Source organism: Leptonychotes weddellii, chromosome 14, assembly GCF_054177405.1.
Source record: "Leptonychotes weddellii isolate Sample4059 chromosome 14, ASM5417740v2, whole genome shotgun sequence".
NCBI lineage: Eukaryota > Metazoa > Chordata > Mammalia > Carnivora > Phocidae > Leptonychotes > Leptonychotes weddellii.
In genome coordinates this window covers 11,013,122-11,034,448 of record NC_138382.1, presented here as the reverse complement: position 1 = coordinate 11,034,448, position 21,327 = coordinate 11,013,122, and the positions used below count along the sequence as shown (strand labels likewise).

The 21,327-nt window shown below is 38.9% G+C and overlaps 1 protein-coding gene across 6 annotated transcripts in view; it reads left to right on the top strand.

Annotated features, from left to right (window-relative positions):
• The window catches only part of TRPM3 (transient receptor potential cation channel subfamily M member 3), a 535,004-nt gene that overhangs the window by 408,635 nt on the left and 105,042 nt on the right, over window positions 1-21,327 (top strand). For all 6 annotated transcript variants that reach the window (XM_081802839.1, XM_081802841.1, XM_081802838.1 and 3 more), the window contains one exon: window positions 819-891. In XM_081802839.1, the coding sequence (XP_081658965.1) occupies window positions 819-891 (73 nt within the window). The remainder of the gene's footprint in view (window positions 1-818; window positions 892-21,327) is intronic.

The following is a 21,327-nucleotide window of genomic DNA, read 5'->3' as shown; positions in this document are numbered from 1 at the left end:
TATACCACATCTTCTTTATCCATTCATCTGTCGATGGACATCTGGGCTCTTTCAATAGTTTGGCTATTATGGATATTGCTGCTATAAACATTGGGGTGCACGTGCCCCTTTGGATCACTGTGTTTGTATCCTTTGGGTAAATACCCAGTAGTGCAATTGTTGGGTCATATGGTAGCTCTATTTGCAACGTTTTGAGGAACCTCCATACTGCGTTCCAGAGTGGCTGCACCAGCTTGCATTCCCACCAGCAGTGTAAGAGGGCTCAAGGGGGTTCAAGGTTAGTGAGAGGACTGAAGGATCTAGAGCCATCACAATGTCGAAACCCTTCATAAATATTGCTGAGGAGTAAGTGTGGTGATGGTTTTATCGTACGCATGCACACACACACACACATGCGCACACACACATACACAGACAGACGTAGTAGGACCACTTACTGAAGGGCATACTAAACTAGCTACTTTTAAACAATTTCTCAACTCACAGTTTACATCACAGCTTACACATTTTTTGTAAATCCAGCAAGTTTTAATTTTCAAACTGAAATGATAGAAGAGGACATTTTCCTTCATTGTTTCTCGTCATTGTAAACATAATCAATGCAATTATGTGAGGTGGTCTCTGTTAGGAGGCTATGAGACATCTTCCTCTTAATGAACTGCAGAACCCTCTAGCCGAATTCTGGCTCTGTCTGCTTTCCCTGTGGTGAAGAATCTACCTTGTAGATATTAAGATAGTCTGTGTTCAGATATGGTCTCTTTGAATTTCTCTTGGGGAAAAACATGCATTGCTAATGGTCACCTTGTCTCAAATTGCAGATTACGGTATTTCGGATGGGATCAGAAGGACACCAGGACATTGATTTAGCTATCCTGACAGCTTTGCTCAAAGGTAAAAGAGTTTTTCTGTGTCGAGAGAGTGCAAAAATAATTTAAATGGGTTAACACAGCAACTTTGTCTCCTAACAGTAGATATAATCCCAAATGATACTGTGACATCCAATTATTAATAACATAAGGACTTCTCCTGGAAGACATTGTTCCTGCTATGAAATTCTTCTATGATAGATAGAGCTGTCAAAGTATGACTCAATTTCATAAAGTTTAAATATATTACAATTTGGTCATGTCCATTGAGTCATAAAAATATACAAAGTAAAAGGCTAATGTAATATGTAAGACACTAAGTTACTGAAGTTATTTAATAATTATTACCCTGTCTACTTTCAAAAACCATTTAATATGGCATAGATGATAGATAGATATAGAGATATCATAATGCATTAAAAATGGAAAATCAAAATCATTGAGAGGAAAGGAGGAAGAAATAAACAAACAAAAAAATAGGCTACTATACTTGTTGTAATGGAACATTAAATTTAGCTCTAAGTTTCCTTGAAGTCCAGGCAAAAATAGAAATGCTTCAAGATTTTCCTTGAAGGTGGATGTTTGTCCTGTTCTCTAGTCCCCTTGCTGTCAAGAGGTCTCACTACATGTGCTCATCCTTGGAGCCATATTCAAGAGAAGAGCAGTTTCCTCTGGGCTCCACAGATCAAATTCTGCCCTTAATGTCCCTTAATAGGTCTATACATTTGACCCATAACATTCAGCATTAAATAAACAAAAGGAAGTTATCTCTTTTAAGCACTGAACTGAAAACTAGAACTATAAGATGAAACCAAACCACAAATCTTGTTGAATGTGGTTCTGAGTTCGAGATGCCACCCTCGTTCTCCCGAGCCCCATACTTTACCTGCTGCCCCATTTATCACAAGGTTGGTGACTGCCTGTTGGCAAGCCTTCCTGGATCGTAAGCTCTGTGAGGACGGAGAATGTGTCTTTTCCATTCGTGGATAAGACACACCTCAGCACCTCACATAATCCCTTACACATGGCAGCATTCAGTCAATTTTTGTTGAATAAATGAAGGAGTGGATTACTGAATGAATGATTACTTAATGATTCAGTGATAGACTTAACATTCCAAAATTGAAATTCAGAATAGCAACCATTGTGTTCTATTTTCCAGTCTCCCTACCCTTTTTCCACTATTAATACTTCCTTGAATACCCATTCTGTGGCAGCCATTATGCCTGATGCTAAGCTTTGTACAAATACTATAAACATTAATTATTACAGCAACTGTATTGTGTACCCATTCTACAGACAGGTAAGTGGAGCTACAAGATTTAAGTAACTTACTCAGGGTTACCGTGCTAATTAATAAGCCTGAACTTAGATCTAGGCCCATCTAACTCTTTACTGCACCCCATATGGGCCCCCCTGACGCTGGCAGCCATTGATCCCCTCCATGTATCCCCCAAGGGTGTATTTGCACATTCGTTCAAAATGCCAATCACATCTCAGAAATTCACAATGCTGCAAGGTGTATCATGTGTCCCAGGTTGAGAACCTTTGCTCTGAAGCATTTCATTCCAGTGAACTGACAAAGACATGAAGAAGAGTGCATGCATGGGACCATGCGTGGGAGGAACCACAAGGCGCACTTTGGCCTCCGTTCTCCGATTGTCAGAGAGAAAATTAAAAGTTTGAGGCAAGAAATTCTCTAAAGCTGGCTATTCTTACACGAATATAAGAAAAAGTAATAAAGCCACTAACTAACACTTACTGAAGACTTGCTAAGTGCCAAACGCTGTGTTAGATACATTCTGTGTACAAATTCATTTAATCTTTACAAATTTGATGACCAGTTCATTACAAGGCTCATCTTATCAGTAAGGAAATCGAGACACAGAACAATTCAGTTACATGCCCAAGATAAGCTGACCAGGAAGTAGTAGAGAGAGGCTGCCCCCATAGCCCTCACTTACGTAAACCACCAAGGCATCCCTAATTGCTTTGATAATAAGAAGTAGAACTCCACATTTATCACCTTGAACCAGAACTCAGCAAATGGAGAAGTGGCCCCGTTATTTGGTTAAACACATAGAAGCCATCACAATATCTTCTACTGTAAATATTTTCTTCTGTTTTCACCAATTTGTGACTTAAATTTGTGTTTCATCTTTAGATCATAGAATTTATTTGTTATAATATAGGGTAATTGTGTCCTGACTGCATGACAGACCATATGAAATACATTTTATATTGTAACCAAGTAGTTATACTTATGTTTTTAGAAAGCTGAAATTAAAGCACATGAAATTATATTTACATTGTATGCAATGAAATTGGATATTTTCTATTCTATTCTATTCTCTTTAATGCTGATTATATCCCACTAAATTGATTTCATGACCCACTAATGGGTCATAACCTGGGGTTTAAAAACACTGCCATAGTAGATTAAAGGAAATTATGATTGCTCTAAGAAATTAACATTTCTAATCACTATAACGAATATTATTTATGCAACAGTTGATGCTAATGGGAATTTCTGCCATTAAAAGATTATGATGTGTCATCTCTATTTTGCAAAGGCTTTTAAATGCTCTCTGATTTTGACCCAGTTGATGTGTGAAGGATGTCAAGCTTAATCCTTTTGCTGACTTTCTTGGAGGCCAAGAGCATACTTCTATCAGTTTCAAATTCTTTAGTTTGTCAAATTATGCTTATGTATTTTTTAAAATTATGCCAGGGCACGTAACGTGGTTTAACACTTAACTTTTACAATTATACTTAGTTTTCAATTATCCCATGCATGAGGGACTTTTTATAGTCAAGTTTTTATTCTTGCCATCATCTGAAAAAACTAGAAATTAGACAGGAGGAGGGGGAGAAAGCCGTGAGACTAAACTCTGGTCCATAAATCCAGAGCCCCGCAAAGAGGAAAAAAAAAGGATGTGTTAGGAACCAGGTGGCCATAGGGAAATTCTACCTTTGCTGACCCCTTGTTTCTGATCCCATTGGGTTCAATTTTCTTCAGTATCTGTATATATTAAAGAATAATGTTTATAGGACACAGACTTATTGGGTATCTGTTCAAAAATGAAGAAAGAAGGAGATAAAAAGAATGTCGTTCCAGAGGTCTTAGAGGCTCACAGGTTCTTCAAAGGCTGACCTGGGGTAGCTTTTGAGAATACACAATATCACATCTGTCTTTCATGTTAAGGTAACTGCTCTCTGAGAGTGGTGGTCTGAGGCTAGAAACTGTCCAACCTACAACGCTTCTCCTTTTCTGCCCTCTCCTCTCCCCCGCCACACATACCCAAGGGGACCCAAGGAAAATGCAGAGAAAATGCAGGATGTTGACTATTCAGATAAACAACAAATACATTTTTAGCATAAGCATGTCCCAAACATTGCCTGGGACATACTTATACTGAAAAAGCTGTTTATTATTTATCTGAAATTCAACCTTAACTGGGAGTCTTGTATTTTTATTGCTAAATCAGGCTTCCCTACTCAGAGGAGGCCTGGTGCCGTGAATATTTTTGGATGCAGACACTTTGAGTGGTTCTAGGGGAAAAAGTACTAAAAAATCTAGGGAAGTCACCTAGTTCCCTTCTGTCTGCCTCCTTCTCAGCCTGGCCCTGCCCAAGTCATAGCAACCAGAGGCTTCACTGGAAACAACCCCAGACTTACCTTCGTAAACGATCCAGTGTTTACCAACCTGCTCTGAGTCACCTTTTCCTAGCCAACGTGCTCATGCCCCTTGCTTCAGCGCCCCCTGCTCCAGGCTCATAAAGCCAGAAAACATCTGCTCATAGCAGGGTCCCTTGACCCTCTCTGTGGATATAATTACTTCCAATTTTTAAGTCCTCTCTTGTGCACCTCAGAAGTCAAATCATGTGGGTGTGTACCCTTTCATTTCTATGCATGTACTAAAGTAGAGTATGTGGCTGGCGATTGCTATCCTCCATAAGCAAGACATTCTTTTTCTTTGGGTTTAACCTGCACTGGTAAAGACGTTCTTCTGTGGCACAGGAAAAGACATTTATTGCTTACTTCTTTTTTCTGGAAAGCATTTTTTAAAAGCTCCAAGGGCCTGCAAAACTCTATGTTCCTCCTCAAAACTGCCAAGGTCATCAAAAACAAGGGTAGTTTGAGAAATTGTCATAGGCTAGAGGAGCCTAAGGAGGCATAATGACCACATGTAATGTGGCTTCCTGGATGGGATCCTCAAGCAGAAAAAAAGGAAGAGTATTAGGTTTAAAACTAAGAAAATCTGAATGAAGTATGGACTTTCATGGGTTTTTTTTTAAGGTTTTAAGGAAAAATTAGGATAGCTGTGCTATCATATATTTTGGAGCTGAGCAGGAAACATACTGTCACCAAGAAAACCTTTCATGTCATGTCAAAATGACAAAAAAGGAGAAAGCATCTTATGGAATTAGCTGTGAAAGCCAGGTACATATGTAATCAAAGTACTGGACTAGGTGCAGGCAGTATTTAATATATAAAGTGTCTGTATAAATCAGATAGTCGTGGATAATAGCTGATCACTATAAGAAATGATTAGAAATCTCACTGGGGAATCTAAGCAGGAGATATTTGAATGCAGGACTAATACGAAGCAATTTGTATGAAATCCAATTTCCCTATGAACTTACACAGTCATTTCAGAGAAAATTATCTAGTTCTTCCCTTTTTTTTTTATGTTTCGACTCTTCAGACAAAATTAATCCTATCGATAATTAATAAACTAATTAATTACTTATGATACTTGTAAGTGGAGGGCGACAACTTCTTTTTAAGGTACACATCTGTAATTTTCTTGAAACTATGAGGGAAGGAGTTTGAAAAAATGAAATGCCAAACAAAGAGCCAGTATGTTCTAACTTTAGAACATTCTCAAGAATGCTGTTGATTAGATTGTACAAAACAATGAAAACCACTATGTTCTGAACCATTTTCCCTTAAAATTATACCTTTACAAACAACTAGACTTGAAATGGAAGTGGATAAAATATAAAAAAAAAAAACCAATATATTTTAATGTTTTGAAACTACTTCTGAGTGCATGCCCCTCTGACTCTATTAACCAGAAAATCAATTATTATCACAAACTAGCCCTGACATCAAAAGGCAATTAGTCTTGCTAAATAACTCATCTTAGTTTTTAAATGACTTAATTAATCCTAGTAAAACAAAATTGTGGCATTATTCTGAAGTAGTATATGTCCAATAATTCTATGTACCCGGTAGATCGCAAAAGCAACTAGCATCCAGAAGTGTTTACTGAGAAGCTGCCTTGCTTGATCTCAGATGATTAATGAATAGATTTAATGGGAATTAATTATGGCCTTGCTTTGAGGATAAAAAATTATTTCTAATTAAATGTTCAATCTGTCCCATCCCTCTTTCTTGTGTGTAGGCAGCTTAAAACAACATATGCATGATTGCTTTCCCTTTTTTTTTATTGCTTTCCTTTTAATAATATTTTTTTAACCTAGAATTGTTTAGATAGCCTTAATATGGCCAAAAAAAAAAAAGAGAGAGAGAGACATTCATGTTGACACTTTCATCACTTATATGAGATGCAAAGTTACCATAGTTATTAAATATTACACAAATGGAAGTAGATGAAATTTTATCCAAAGAGATTGACAAGGTCAAAATGTGTGGCATGGTCACTATATTTTAAGCTTAAAAGGGCATGGGGGGGAGGTACACAAGGGAGAGCAGTGAAATATATCAGTTAGAGACAAAAGTCACGAGGTAATTTTTACAATGAAGATTCTTTCCAAAGTGTTCAATCCTTCTCTGTGTGAGGCCACGTTTGGTCTTCCTTCTGTCCTTTGACTTGTCAGTCAGGCTTCCCCATGGGCACCTGTTTCCTGATGGCTCATTTTGCCCCCTTTTGTCAAATCTTTAACTTAGATGTCACAGAGCAGATTGACCAGAAGCAGGTAGAGTCCTGGCATGGGCCCCCCAAACCCTTTATAGATCAAGACATCTGCTTACTTAAAACTCTCTGAGCACTTAGCTGCCAGATGACCTTGGCTGCCCACACAATATCTTAGTGACAAAACCAGAATGCCCACAATTTCTCCAAATGTGATGGCAAGAATCAGTGTGATCTGACCTTTGTTTTATTTTTAAAGATTAGACCACCAGTGGAATAGGGTTTCAACCAGGAAGCTTTTTGGTGACAAGTCACAGAAACACAATTCAAATGAGCTCAAGCAAAAATAAATAAGATGGGTTTGTGGGTTTACATGACATGGAAGTTGAAGGGTAAACTGAGTTCAGGCAAAGTGGGATCCAGGGCTCAAATGATGTTATCAGGGTCTGTCCTCCATCTCTCAGACATGAGTCTGTTTACCTGTTGCATAGAATGGCCATCAGCAGTGCGAGGCTCATACCCAACCAACTAAGTAAATCCCCGTTAAATTCCGGGTAATTAGAGCAGAAGGGACCCAGGGAGGACTTGCAGATGCTTGCCTTAGATCAGTGCCCATCCCCGAATTCATCCCTGTGGCAAAGGCCATGGGAGAATGCCTGTAACCATGAAATGGGAGGTGGGATCAGCTCCACCCAAGTCACAGAATTATGGGTCCCCTCCCCCACCCCTCAAAAGATTCTGTAGCCACGAAGTAGAGAAGGAGAATGCCAGTAAGCCAAAAGCAACTAAAAATATATATACTTCTCTGAAGTTGTATGAAAAGAAGTACTGAGGGTCAAAATGTGTCAGATTTGCCTCAAATGCAAATGCCTCAAAATCTGTGTATCAGGAATAAATTCTTCATTCCGGAGGCAAAAAATAGAAACTAGGTCGAATGATTACTAATTAGGGTCCAGACATTCACCCAAGCCATACTCATAAGGTTTAGTTCAGGTAGACCTAAATATATAGCTTATTAATATTTTTTACTACACAATGATTATGTATTATTATAATCACTATTACCTTTTTCAATTTTCATAGTCTGTACTTGAGTCTATCTGCCAAAAATTTTAAAGGAAATTACATTCTTTTTTTTTAAAGATTTTATTTATTTATTTGACAGAGAGAAACACAGCGAGACAGGGAACACAAGCAGGGGGAGTGGGAGAGGGAGAAGCAGGCTCCCCGCCGAGCAGGGAGCCCGATGCGGGGCTCGATCCCAGGACCCCGGGATCATGACCTGAGCCGAAGGCAGACGCTTAACGACTGAGCCACCCAGGCGCCCCAAGGAAATTACATTCTTACCATTTTCTCCCAAGACTAAAGTCTATTCCTTAGAAAAAATGATTCCATAAAGGCCAGGTAGCCCCAGGCATCACTCTTCCCTGTTGATCAAACAGCTTCCCCTCATTGAAGCTCGGTTTCCTAATCTCTAAAACCCAAAGGATTATAATCTCTCTCTTACAGCTGTTGTCACCATTTTCATTGATAATGGAAGTAAAGCATAGAACCCAGTACCTGGAAAGATCTGTTTAATAAATGATGGTCTGACTGATGATGATGATGCCAAGCTAGATATGAGAACAAAGACCAGCTCTGTTTTACTCACCGCCATGAACACACCAACACAGCGCCTCGCACGTCATCAGTATTCAAAAACTAAAAAAAAAAAAAAAAAACTATTGTTAAACTCATGAAGGAATGATCAACAGGCTTTAGAATCAGATTAGATATATACTTAGATCCTAGCGCTTTCCTGGCTGTGGTATTTATTAACTAGGTTACTTAACCTCTATATATGTGCCTCAGTTCCCTTCCCTGTGCAAAAGAAAATCACAGCCCTGTCATGTGGAGGGACATAAGGGACACCCGAGACATTGACACTGGGAGCTCGTTGAGGGCAGGCACTCTGCCTTCTTTATGGTAAACACCTAACAACTAGTATTTTTATACCTTTTCCTTCTCGAAGAGGCTTTAAAAATTCCTAGGGAACTGGCATGTCCCTATGTCCAAAATGCAACAGAATCAGAAAATGTTAAATTCGAAAGGACCCATAAATCTGCAAACAACAAGCAACCAATAAATAAACCTCAAGCATACATGTAAGGATCTAAAACAATCCACAAACAGGAGTTTCATCTTGAAACTGGTTGAGAACGTGCTAAGCTGCCTTAAAATGAAATTAATTTTCTGGCAAGTTTATTTTCTTACAAATCCAAGTAGATCTTAGAGCAGTAACAGAGAGCAAGGTAGAGAGCAATTGTAGACATTTTTGGCTCAGTAGGAGAATGAAATAAAAGAACTTAAATCTTTTCATCCTGTTATTTGTACATTTTACAATTCGCAAAGCATTTTCACATAAATTTTATCATCTAATCTTTGCAACAAGTCTGTGGAATGGTTATCAGATAATTTATCTCCAAACTGAGACTTTCTTGGCCATGAAAGTGAGCAGTATTAATAATTATGCCAGAAAAACTAGAATAAACCAAGAATATCCAGGTAAACTGGGAAGTGTGATCATCCTGATTACAGACCCACCTTCCATAGGAAGTTTCTGGAGCAAAAGGATTACGTCTTCCTTGTCTTTGTATCCTAACACCTAGAAAAATGCTTGACATATGGTAGGCATCTTATATATGTATATGTGTATATATCTGTGAATATATGTGAATATCTAAGAATATATGTGAATATCTAAGAATATATGTGAATATGTATATGAAAATATATATGATGATTATATAATCATCAATGCAATAATTCCAGAAAATGTCCCAGAACTCTGGAACACACATTTCTAGATTATAAGGTCCCATTGAATGCCCAGAACAATGGTGAAAATAAACCCCTATCAAGTTGTATTGTAATATTGCAGAACATGGGAAACCAAATACATATATATTATATTACATATAGTTTAATATATTATAAATATTATATTTATAAATTATATTTAATATATTTTAATATAATATTTATATAGTTCATAAATTATATTACAGAATATTATATGGTATTATAAATATATATAATTTTATATGTACATATATAAAACATATACATACATAATACATATATACACACATACATACATATATAGATACACATATATACATATATGTACATATATATAAAATTCTCCTGTGAGCTTCCAAAGAGAAAAACAGGTCTCATGCAAAGGAGCCAGAATGCTTTAGACTTCTAAACAACAATGTAGAAATCGATTGTGCAACGCCTTAAGAATTCTGAAGAACATTTATTTGCAATCTAGAATTCCCTGCGTAATCTACCAGCCACTTGCGAAGGTAGAATAGACATTGTCGGACAGGAGTTATCCAAACGTTTACTACCCATGAACTATTTCTTTGGAAATTGCTGGAGGGTATGCACCCCCAAAATGAAAGAGGAAACCAAAAACAACAACAACCGAAAGAGGAGACGTGGAATATGGGAAGTGGGCGCTATAGCACAAGAGGGAAGTGTTGGCAATCCCTGGAGGACCAGACTCGGGGACACCTTGTGCACCCAACACAGCAGGCAAAAGCAGGAGCTACCAGACCGTCTTCCTAAGACTCAGTCAAGCCTGGAATCGGCATCGTGTCATTTCTGCTGCATTCCATGGGCACATGCCTTTGCAAGAGCAGCCCAGATTCAGTGTGAATGCTGGGAGATATCTCGTTCTTCAAAGACTAGCTACGGTGGAGGACCAAAAGAATCAGCTACAAGAAGGGAAGTGCTTGCCTCTGGGTAAAGAGGCCTGGGATGATGAGATTTGTGATTTTATAACAAATCTTGTTGGAATAGATGACTCTAAAATCTGTGCATGTATAACCTTAGTAAAAATGAAGTACAAAATAGATTACCTGGTTCTCAACGAAAGAGACAGAATGAGTTAAAGACAAAGGAAGAGAGAACAGAAGATAGGAAATCATCAATGCAGTAATTCCAGAAAATTTGCCAGAACTCCAGAGTGTACATTTCTATATAATCCTGCTAAAAATCACAATATGGAAGATGCAGATATTTTACTTACTCATCCATGTAAATGAATTCATTTTTGTCATATCACAAGCAAGCAGGATAACCCAGTAGAAATTTTTTTTCTTTTATTCCCTCTGTCTTAAGTTGATAACGTTTCTCAGTTTTGCATATTGTGCATAACACAGGAACACTTTTATAAAAAATTTTTTTAACATGTTAATGGGAGACTTTGTGAAGTATTGGCTTCTTTTATTGCAGAAAGGGCACAATAAAGAGGACTCATCCATTTAGCTAGGTTGGCAAAAGGAAGGAAATAGCATAGTGCTCCACAATGTTATTAATCATAAGCCATATAATTTCATTTGTCCTTTTTGCTTGCATATGTTATTAGGACACAAAGAAATAGTAGCAATATTTCCTGTAGAAACTCTTGGCAAATATCATCACATAGACAAGCAGACTTTGTAAGGTTTTGGTGGAGTGTTGGTCCATGAAAGTCTTGCACCCTAACTCTGAAATGAAACGAACTGTTTTTCAAAGTGAATGAGACCTTACACGGAAAACACAGACCCAATAAATTGGAGAAAAACAAAACAAAGTTTAATCACCACCTCCTCCCACCGCTAGATTCAGTGTCTAGGAAATGTAGGGACCCAGGGGAGAAAGAGTTCAGCTTTTACTCCAGGCAGGGAACAAGGTTGAGAGAAGTCAGTCCCCACAGAGCCTCAGGTCACCTCTGACGGGCCAGAGAAGGTGCAGGAACCCCGCAGCAGGTTGCAGCAAGTGTCATGCACAGGAGTGATGTTCTGTTACACCAGGCAGCCTGGGGAAGGGCCAGAGGCACTTTCCTAATTGAATGTGGTTATAGATTATATGGAAAACACCCAGTATCTCAGTTTACATTCCTACAAAACCATCGCCCATGCTTACATTTCAAAGAGATCATTTCTATCTAAACTCAGCCTCTTGCTGAGTTGTAACAAACGGACCTCTTCTTGTTTATATCAGCACCTACAAGCTTCCGCTCACCTAAGGGAATGTCTGAAGAGAAAACCTCAGTAGAAGGTAGCATTTGATTGATTCCCCAAGCTCTATCAGAGGACCACTCCCCAAGCCCTGCAGCGATTCTGACATGCGCCTAAGCCCTGGGTAATTTAGGGAGTGTCAGCACTTAATTCTGAGAATTCCTGTTTTACTACGTAGTAAGTATTCCTTTTAAAAAATTCAATGACGCCTGATCACTCACATTGACCACAGTAGAAACTGTAGTAATAGTCTGGCTGATAATTGTTCTCCATCAAGGAGCGTCTGCCTGCCGATGGCATTATGACTGGATAGATTTATTAAATTATTATTAATCTGGCAACTTCAGTGTTGGGAATAGTAAGATACTGAAAATATTTGCACAGTGCTTTAATTTAAGAAAGCAGTTTTTCCATCTACTTTTCTATTTAACCTGCAAAGCAATCCCTGGAGGGAGATATTGTTAACCTCATTTTATGTAAGAAGCAGCTAAGTCTGCCAATAAGTAACCTCCCCAAGCCCCCACAGGAACTAAATAAGCCCTTTCTCTTCAATGCAAAAAAAAGTCCTTAGGGCCCCTACTTCACACCTACCCCACCCCTACCCCCAAAGGGTAACCTGACACAGTTAAGAATTGAACCAAGAAGCTGCTGCCAGGCTAGTAACTCATTCAAGAGGCCACTGTGTGTCAGTCTTAGTATCAGAAGTTAATCCCCGGAACACCTACAAGGCATTATCTTGTACAAGTTGTACAAGTCTTCAAAGTCTTAAAATATGGTAGAAGTACACATCATAGTAAAAAGTAAATAAAACACTAAAAAGGTGCAAACCAAGGGGACCCCCGGTTTCCGGGAAAATTTTATTACAGAGGCAGCATTTGAAATGCCTCTCAGAGTGCCAACCTGTGATGTCAAATAAACAGCCTGAAGAAAGACAAATAAATAGTATGCCAATTACTTTTTCAGAGGAATTTAAAGTTAAGAAGATAACAAAAAATAAAATAAGATGGATACTTTTTAAAAATCTTATTAATCCTTAAATTCCACATATGAATGAAATCCTATGGTATTTGTCTTTCTCTGACTTACCTCATTTAGCATGATACTCTCTAGCTCCTGCCATATCATTGCAAATGGCAAGATTTCATTCTTTTTTTAAGGCTGAATAAGAGTCCATCGTATATTTATACCACATCTTCTTTATCCATTCATCTGTCAATGGACACTTGAGCTCCTTCCATAATTTGGCCATTGTACATAATGCTACAATAAGCATTAGGGTGCATGTATCCTTTCAAATTAGTGTTTTTGTATTCTTTGGGTCAATACCCAATAGTGTGATTACTGGATCATAGGGTAGTTCTATTTTTAATTTTTTGAGGAACCTCCATACAGTTTTCCACAGTGGCTGCACCAGTTTGCATTCCCACTTTAAACTTCATTAAGTTTAAAAACTTAATAAAAATCTTATCAATCATGAAAATCAGAACCTTCAAATAAACAGGATCTAGGAATATCCAGACAGGGCTCATATTGCCCAAACAGGTGTACATCATTGTATCCAATCAATAAGTTCCTTAAAGTTTATCGACAAACTGTATCTTTTGAACTGCATCCTAATTTAGATGCACTTATAAATGTTTTTAAATAATAAAACCAGATAAATCAATCAATCAATCGATCTCCAAGCCCAAATGGCTTGGCTGACAAAAAATAAAGATAAAAAATGATTAAGCTGATAAGTGAATTTTAGATCTCATTTTATCAATTTTGGCCCTAATGATAGGGCATTAGAGAATATTCTGGCTTCCTTCATTCATGCAATGTGGGTTGTTTTATGATAGAGAACACAAAAGCCTGTTTGCCTACTTCCCTTTGTTTGTATCATGAGTTCAGTAAAATTTTCTAAGTTCCTATGAATTAAAAAAGAAAAAAATTCAGCTCTAAAATCAGACTGCCTTCGTTTGAAGCTTGCCTCTGGCCCTTCCTGGCTACTTTACCTTGGACAGGTTTCTGTGCTTCAGTTTCCTTGTTTGCAAAATGGGGGTAATGTCACCTCATAGTTTGTCGTGAGAATTTAATACATGAGCACTTAAAAGCAGTGCCTGCCACAAGCTAAGCATGAAAGAAATATTAGTTTTATTATCTTATTTCCTAAAGATAAACTGAGAAAGAAAACCCTATCCTCCTGCAAAGGGCTCTTTCCACTCAGTGCCTGTTTTGTCTCTTACAAACCAAGTGTGAATTTCTTCCAGCTAAAGTTAATCCAATTTTTCCTGATTCCTTTTAACTTTCTCCTGGGAATCTACCTAAAGTTATTTTTTACCAAAAGGAGATAGTTATCATTCAGGGCAAGAAAATAGAGCAAAGAATAAATTATACACAGACCTCATCTACTTTTTTATGTGCATGTTTCAAGCCTTTAATTTGGTTTTTCTCGATGTAGCAGCCACATCCCTAAGAGAGGCTCACCGGGGTAGGTGGGCGGCTCTGTTCTGGGGGACCACTGAAGCTGTCTCCTAGCAACCCAGTCACGTGACAGGGCCCTTCAGCTAGTTCCTTTCCACCTTTGTGGTTTTCAAATAGGAAGAGAATGTGATGTCTTTAAATGAATGGATGGTGAGGTTTTCATTGACTGAGACCCTATCGCATTTCGTCGCAACATCTACAAACAAAGTAAATTGATGGAAATGAGCAGAATCCCTAGGATGCATATATAATCCAGTCAAGATTCCTCAGATAAAACACGGAAAGGTCCAAAGACCCCCACAAAAAGAAATGTTTCTCAACTAATATAGAGATAGGTGGTATCATCCTACGGATCAGACGATCATGGCACCACTACGGACGTTGCAAGGTCTGCAAATCCTGTCCCCTCCACCACCCCAGTCCATCACGCAGGATCATACTTGAACTATCAAGGTCAGATGACACACCTGACATTTTTATTTAGCAGCTCTCTCAAAGGGAGTCCACAACTCCATTTACAAGCCACCGAAGTATTTAGTGACCCTCAGGGTATTAAAAAAATAAAACCAAAACAAAAAAATCTTTCCCCAAACACTGAATCTCAGGTCCCTAAATAAACGTTCCCTGCAATATGTGCCTTTGGTGCTATGTCATAGTTGGGAGGTCTTACTTCACGTGGACCCCCTCCTTCTTAAGGCCTCAGCCTGTGGCACGTTCTCCACGTTCCTCCTTTCTCTTCAGCTCCTCACTCCTGCTTACTCTCAGCAGGTGGTAACCTCTCTTACTTCACTTTCAATATTTAGCTTCATCCAGGCTCCCTTTTTTCCCCCCCTCAGGAATATTAGTTTCTCCACTGAGCCTCACATCTCTTCTTTGCTGGCTGACTGCTCCCTGGCCTCCGGGCTTCAGGATCTCATCCACCATATACTTGTACTTCCCTCTCTGATTGCTCTTTCCCTTCCGCTCTCAACATAGGCAGGCTCTCTGTCACAGGAAACCTTGGCCCCTCTCCACCAAGACCCTCCAGGAAGCATCTGCTTTTCCCCTCTTAACCTCCCGGCTCTGAAAGGCGGTCTGCCTTTCCCCCAACTGTCCTTACCGTCCACCTACTCTGACTTCTGGGCTCACTGGCTCACTCTGCAAAGTTTTGTATTCCCCATTTGACCCCGTCCACTTTCCGCACACAGCTTTCAGTACTCCTGAAGACCCCAAATACTCTTCTAATCCCAGTGATTATTATTATTCTTGAACATTCAGAAACTTTTGACAGTGTTGACTTTATCTCCTTTTTTTTAAAGATTTTTATTTATTTATTTGAGATAGAGCAAGAGAGAGCAAGCGTGGCAGGGAAGGGCACGGGGAGAGGAAGAAGTAGGCTCCCCACTGAGCAGGGAGCCTGATGTGGGGCTCCATCCCAGGACCCTGGGATCATGACCTGAGCCTAATGCAGACGCCCAACCGACTGAGCCACTCAGGCGCCCCGACTTTATCTCCTTCTTACTGCAATTCTTTTCTAGCCTGAGAGAAGGCCTCAGTTTAAAGCCTGGTTCTACAAGTTACTCCATCTCTCTGAGCCTCTGTTTTCTGATCCTCAAAGTGGGGATAAAGATACTCACTGTACAGGGTTTTTATGAGTATTAAATGAGATAATAAATGTAAAATACCTAGTATGCGATTGGCTTTCAATAAATGACAGTAATCGTATTTATTTTTACCTTTCCTTGGTGTCAGAGGTACTGAGTGTTCTACATTTCTGACTCCTCCTTTGTCTCCTTCATCAGACATTCTTACTTCTCAACTCTGCCCTCTGTCAAAATTATAAAATACCGTGGCTTTAATATCATGTCTGTACGAATGACCTCCAGTTATATCTCCAGCTCCCTCTTCCCTCCCTGCCCCCTTTCCTAATTGCCTACTGGACAGCTCCCTTGGGTGTCACTATGCACCCCAAATTCAAACAAATTATCTTTAAATCTACATATATTTAAAAAAAAAAAAGTCATCTTTCCCCAAAAAGTTGATTTCTACCTGAGTTCCCCAGTTATGTTCATACAGCCCCTGTCTGTGGAGTTCTCCAGCCTCGAAATCTCCATCACATTTTTCCTCCCTTTGTTCAAGCAAATTCTTACTAATTTGGGGCATTTTTGCCCCACAGTATCTCACACGTCTATCCCTTCTTTTCCTCCTTGCTTAGCACCAGTAGACCCTTCAGGACGTTTGACCTGATTAATTGCAGTGGCTTCTTACAGGATCTTCCCTGCTTCTTATTGGTGTATCCCTGTCCATCCTCAATACTTCAACTAGAGGAACACTACTAATGAAAAGGTCTGATCAAAAACACTCTTCTACCTACAGAATCCTTCAGGATGTCCAGTGCAAACATGGCAACACAAATTCATCAGTCTCTTCTTCTAGAAAGCTTCAAAAACCAATAATGAAAAGGGAAGGAAAAAAACAAGAAAACTCTATTTTTGGTAAAAACTGGGAAATATTCCAAAATATTTGTAAATGCAAGAACTCTGTGGGAGGAAAGAGTAAAAGCTGAGGAGAGACAAACTAGCAGCAGCAATCCTCAGAAAGCACCGAAATGTAATTCCTAGATATGAGGAAGGCCGTAAGGTGCAAAGTTCTCTCCTTTGCCTGGAACAGCATGTGCAAGAATCAGAGTGAGTTCGATGGTGAACCCTGATCCTGACTTTGTACCTAGAAATAGAGGCAGTTGACTACATATAGAATTATACAGTTAAGTCCTGTTTGCAGCATGGAGCTTGTCTTTGTGGGAGCTGAGAAGCCTTCCAGTTGTGAATAATAAGTAGCCTGGAAAGCTATCCTGGGCCCATTGTAACCCAACTCACTAGATGATAAATAATAAAAAAACAATTAGCATATAGATACATTCTAATAAAAAAATAACAAAAGGGCAAAATGTATGCCCAGAAGAATACTCTGTAAAAATGTTTCCAGAGAACAGATGAATGTTATGAATAAATATTTTACCATGAACTTTAAAAAAAAATTAAATCTCAGTGAAGCACTTAATCTATGAAGTAATACTTCCAAGTTGGAATACCAAAATTCAGGTAAGACTAGGTGAGGCAGCAAGAGGAGATAAAATGTGCATAGCACTCAGGAATGAAGTCAAGGGGGAAACTGAAATCAGCACAAAATTGCAGACTTGAGAAAGGGTGCAAGATCAAACACGCATTGTGAAAAACCTAGTGCAGGGCACAGAGGATAGAAATGAGGAAAGTGAACAGAAATAAAATTGAAACATAAATAAAGAGTTAATTAGGATTAAGGAGAAATTATATTTATAGAAGACTGAAAATGGAGATCCAACATAAGCATAACTGGTATCTCCAAAGAAGAAAAGCAAAGTAATGGATCAGAACACATAACTTAAGAATTTTTTCATCAAACAAGTTTTGAAACTTTGATCTAAATATTAAAAGGGCCACCTTGTGCCAGGTTAAACTGATTCAGAATCCTCAACACCTAGAAACATCCTAGTAAAGTTACTGAACCTCAAAGAAAAATAAAGACTACTTTGGGCCACCAGGCAAAAATGATCAAGTCTTTCATGAGATTAAAAAATCAAGTTGTCTACAGACCTTCTCACAGTAACATTCAATACCAGGAGATGATAGAGCAACAGATTTTTATATTGAGACAATGTCATTCAACTATAACGACTACTTAAAAAAAACAGTTTAGAACATTCTAGAACTCTGACAATATTGTTCCCATGAGTTCCTCTTGGAAAAACTACTAGAGAAGATGCAACCTACCAACCAAGAGATGCTTGGGTACATTCTGGCAAAATTACTAATTGTAAGCATTGATACTAGAATCTAACAGAACTAAGAGAAAAACAAAAATGGGACTTTGAGTAACAGAAAGGAATTTAAGTGTTTCCTGCTTTCCAAGGTAGAAATAACATAACAACAAAAAGCAATTAAGAGGAGAAAGGATGGAGATAGAGGTGGTAGGCTTTTTGACTCATTATAACATCTGTACCTTTTGCCTAAAATAAGGAATATAATTTAAGACTGACAATTCAAATATTAGTAATAGAAATGTAAGCATATTTAACAGAACCAAGTGAAACACTAAAAATATAATCATATATTCTAAAATCGAATGGTGGAGGAGAGAAAAGGGAGCAAGGGTACATGCACAAGATTAATCATAGCTCACAGTAGTAATGAGTGCTGTCTAAAGAAATAGAAATAGGAGTCCCACCCCAGACCAACTGAATCAGAGTCACCATTTAAGCAAGATTCCCAAATGAATCATATGCACATTAAAGTTTGAGAATCCTACACTGCACTACAGCCAACATGTTAAATACTCCTGCTTTCTCAACTCCATTTTACCTTCTTGTCTTGATGGTTTACCTACAATAGTATTTTTAATGGCTAATAGTGTTAGTTTTCTTTTACTTAGAAATTACCACAAACTTAGTGGCTTAAAACAAAAGAAAAAAAAAATCATTCTCTTAAAATTTTAGAGGCTGGAAGTCTAAAATTAAGGTGTCCGCAAGGTTATATTCCTTCTGAAACTTCAGGGGAGAATCATTTCCTTGCCTTTTTCAGCTTCTGGAGGTTGTCCACATTCCTTGACTTGTGGCTCCTTGCTTGCATTGGTCCGACCGATGCTTTCATCTTCACATGTCCTAGGACTACTTTGAATCCCTTTGTCTCCCCCTTATAAGGACCCTTGTGATTATATTGCATTGAGCCCACCAGATAAACCAGTATAACCTCCTTGTCTCAAAATGCTTAATCACATTTGCAAAGTCTCCTTTGCCATATAAAGTAACATCTTCACTGGTTCCCAGGATCAAGACATGCACAACTTTGAGGGGTGGGGGCATCATTCAGCCTACCACACACTCCATTTGTTCAAATCTCCACCATCCTTCCCTACTAGAATCAAAGGCTATTTCCTCCTCAAAGTGACATAGCTGACAAGGAAATGTTCTGGGCTTATGCACATAGCTTCTATAGCACTTAACCACTTTGTTCTTTGATAGAGTGATTTGTAGACTTGTCCTAGCTCTCCCTTTACCCATCCCACCTCCATTCTTATTAGATCGCATTTTCCTTGAGGGAAGAGATTGCAGACATGCTTTTATTCTCATACTCTACTAAAGGTGCACACACTAACATCATCAAAGACTTCTTAATTGCCAAATCCAATGCACACTTTGGGGTTCATTCATTCATTTAACAAATGGTTTTTGAGCACCCATTATGTGTCAGGCACTGTTCTGAACTCTCAGAATACAACAGTGAATAAAGTAGACTAACTCCCTGGCCTCTTGAGGTTTACACTCTGGAGAAGGAAATAAATAATAAACTAATAGATACATAAGCTGGTCCCTTGTAATAAAAAGAGTTGTAAAGAAGGAAAGCCAATTGGGGCGCCTGGATGGTTCAGTTGGTTAAGCGTCCAGCTCTTGATTTTGGCTCAGGTCATGATCTTGGGGTCCTGGGCTCTAGCCCCAACATCCAGGGCTCTGCACTAGGTGTGGAGTCTGCTTGAGATTCTCTCTCTCCCTTGCCCTCTGCCCCTTCCCCCCACCCCACCCCCGCTCTCTCTCTCTCTTTCTAAAATAAGTAATCTTAAAAAAAAAAAAAAAAAAGGAAAGCCTATCTTTTTTACTTGCCGTCTTTGCAGCTTTGGACCTAATAAGCACCCCCTCTTTCTTAAAAGTCTCTCTTCCCATAGTTTAGGGCACCATGATCTCCAGGTTCTCTTCCTATCTCTCTATTTTCTGTATGTGTTTGTGTGTGATTGCTTTCTAAAGATTTGCCTTACTTTCATAGCTTTTAAATATTGGTGGTATTCAATGATCCATCCTCTGCTCTCTTCTTATCACCTTCATGGTAATATTTTCCAAATCTCTGTCTCCAGACTCACCCTTCCTCTGCCCCACATCTCAATATCCAGTGGCCTCTGGTCATTCCCACTGGGATGGATATACCACAGGCATTTTAAGCTCAATATATTCAAGAATGCAATTTTGCTGTCCCCCAAAACTTGTTTTTATCTTGGTCATTATGTACCTGGGTTCCCAACCTAGAGTTAGGAGACCACTTTTGACTTCTCTTGCTCCCCACTTTAAATCTCTTACCCAAAGCTATCAGCTGTGCTTTCTAAATATCCCTCCATCCCAGCTGCCCTTTCAGATCATTATCCCTTTCCTAGAATATGGCAAAACTTTCCATATTGCTCTTCCTCCCTCCAGTCCAATGTCCCTCCCTACCTACCCTTCACACTGCTGCCAGAGGAATTTTTCTAAGAATGCATCTGACTGCATTATTTCTTTTTTTTTTTTTAACATATAATGTATTCTTTGTTTCAGGGGTACAGGTCTGTGATTCATCAGTCTTACACAATTCACAGCGCTCACCATAGCACATACCCTCCCCAATGTCCATCACCAGCCACCCCATCCCTCCCACCCCCCACCACTCCAGCAACCCTCAGTTTGTTTCCTGAGATTAAGAGTCTCTTATGGTTTGTCTCGCTCTCTGGTTTCATCTTGTTTCATTTTCCCTCCCTTCCCCTATGATCCTCTGCCTTGTTTGTCAAATTCCACATATCAGTGAGATCATATGATAATTGTCTTTCTCTGATTGACTTATTTCACTTAGCATAATACCCTCTAGTTCCATCCACATTGTTGCAAATGGCAAGATTTCATTTTTTGATGGCTGCATAATATTCCATTGTGTATATATACACCACATCTTCTTTATCCATTCATCTGTCGATGGACATGTAGGTTCTTTCCATAGTTTGGCTATTGTGGACATTGCTGCTATAAACACTGGGGTGCCTGTGACCCTTCAGATCACTACATTTGTATCTTTGTGGTGAATACCCAGTAGTGCAATTGCTGCTCTATTTTCAACTTTCTGTAAGGCAAGGTACAGTTCAAACAACTGTAAGGCAGCTCTATTTTCAACTTTCTGAGGAACCTCCATACTGTTTTCCAGAGTGGCTGTACCAGCTTGCATTCCCACCAACAGTGTAGGAGGGTTCCCCTTTCTCC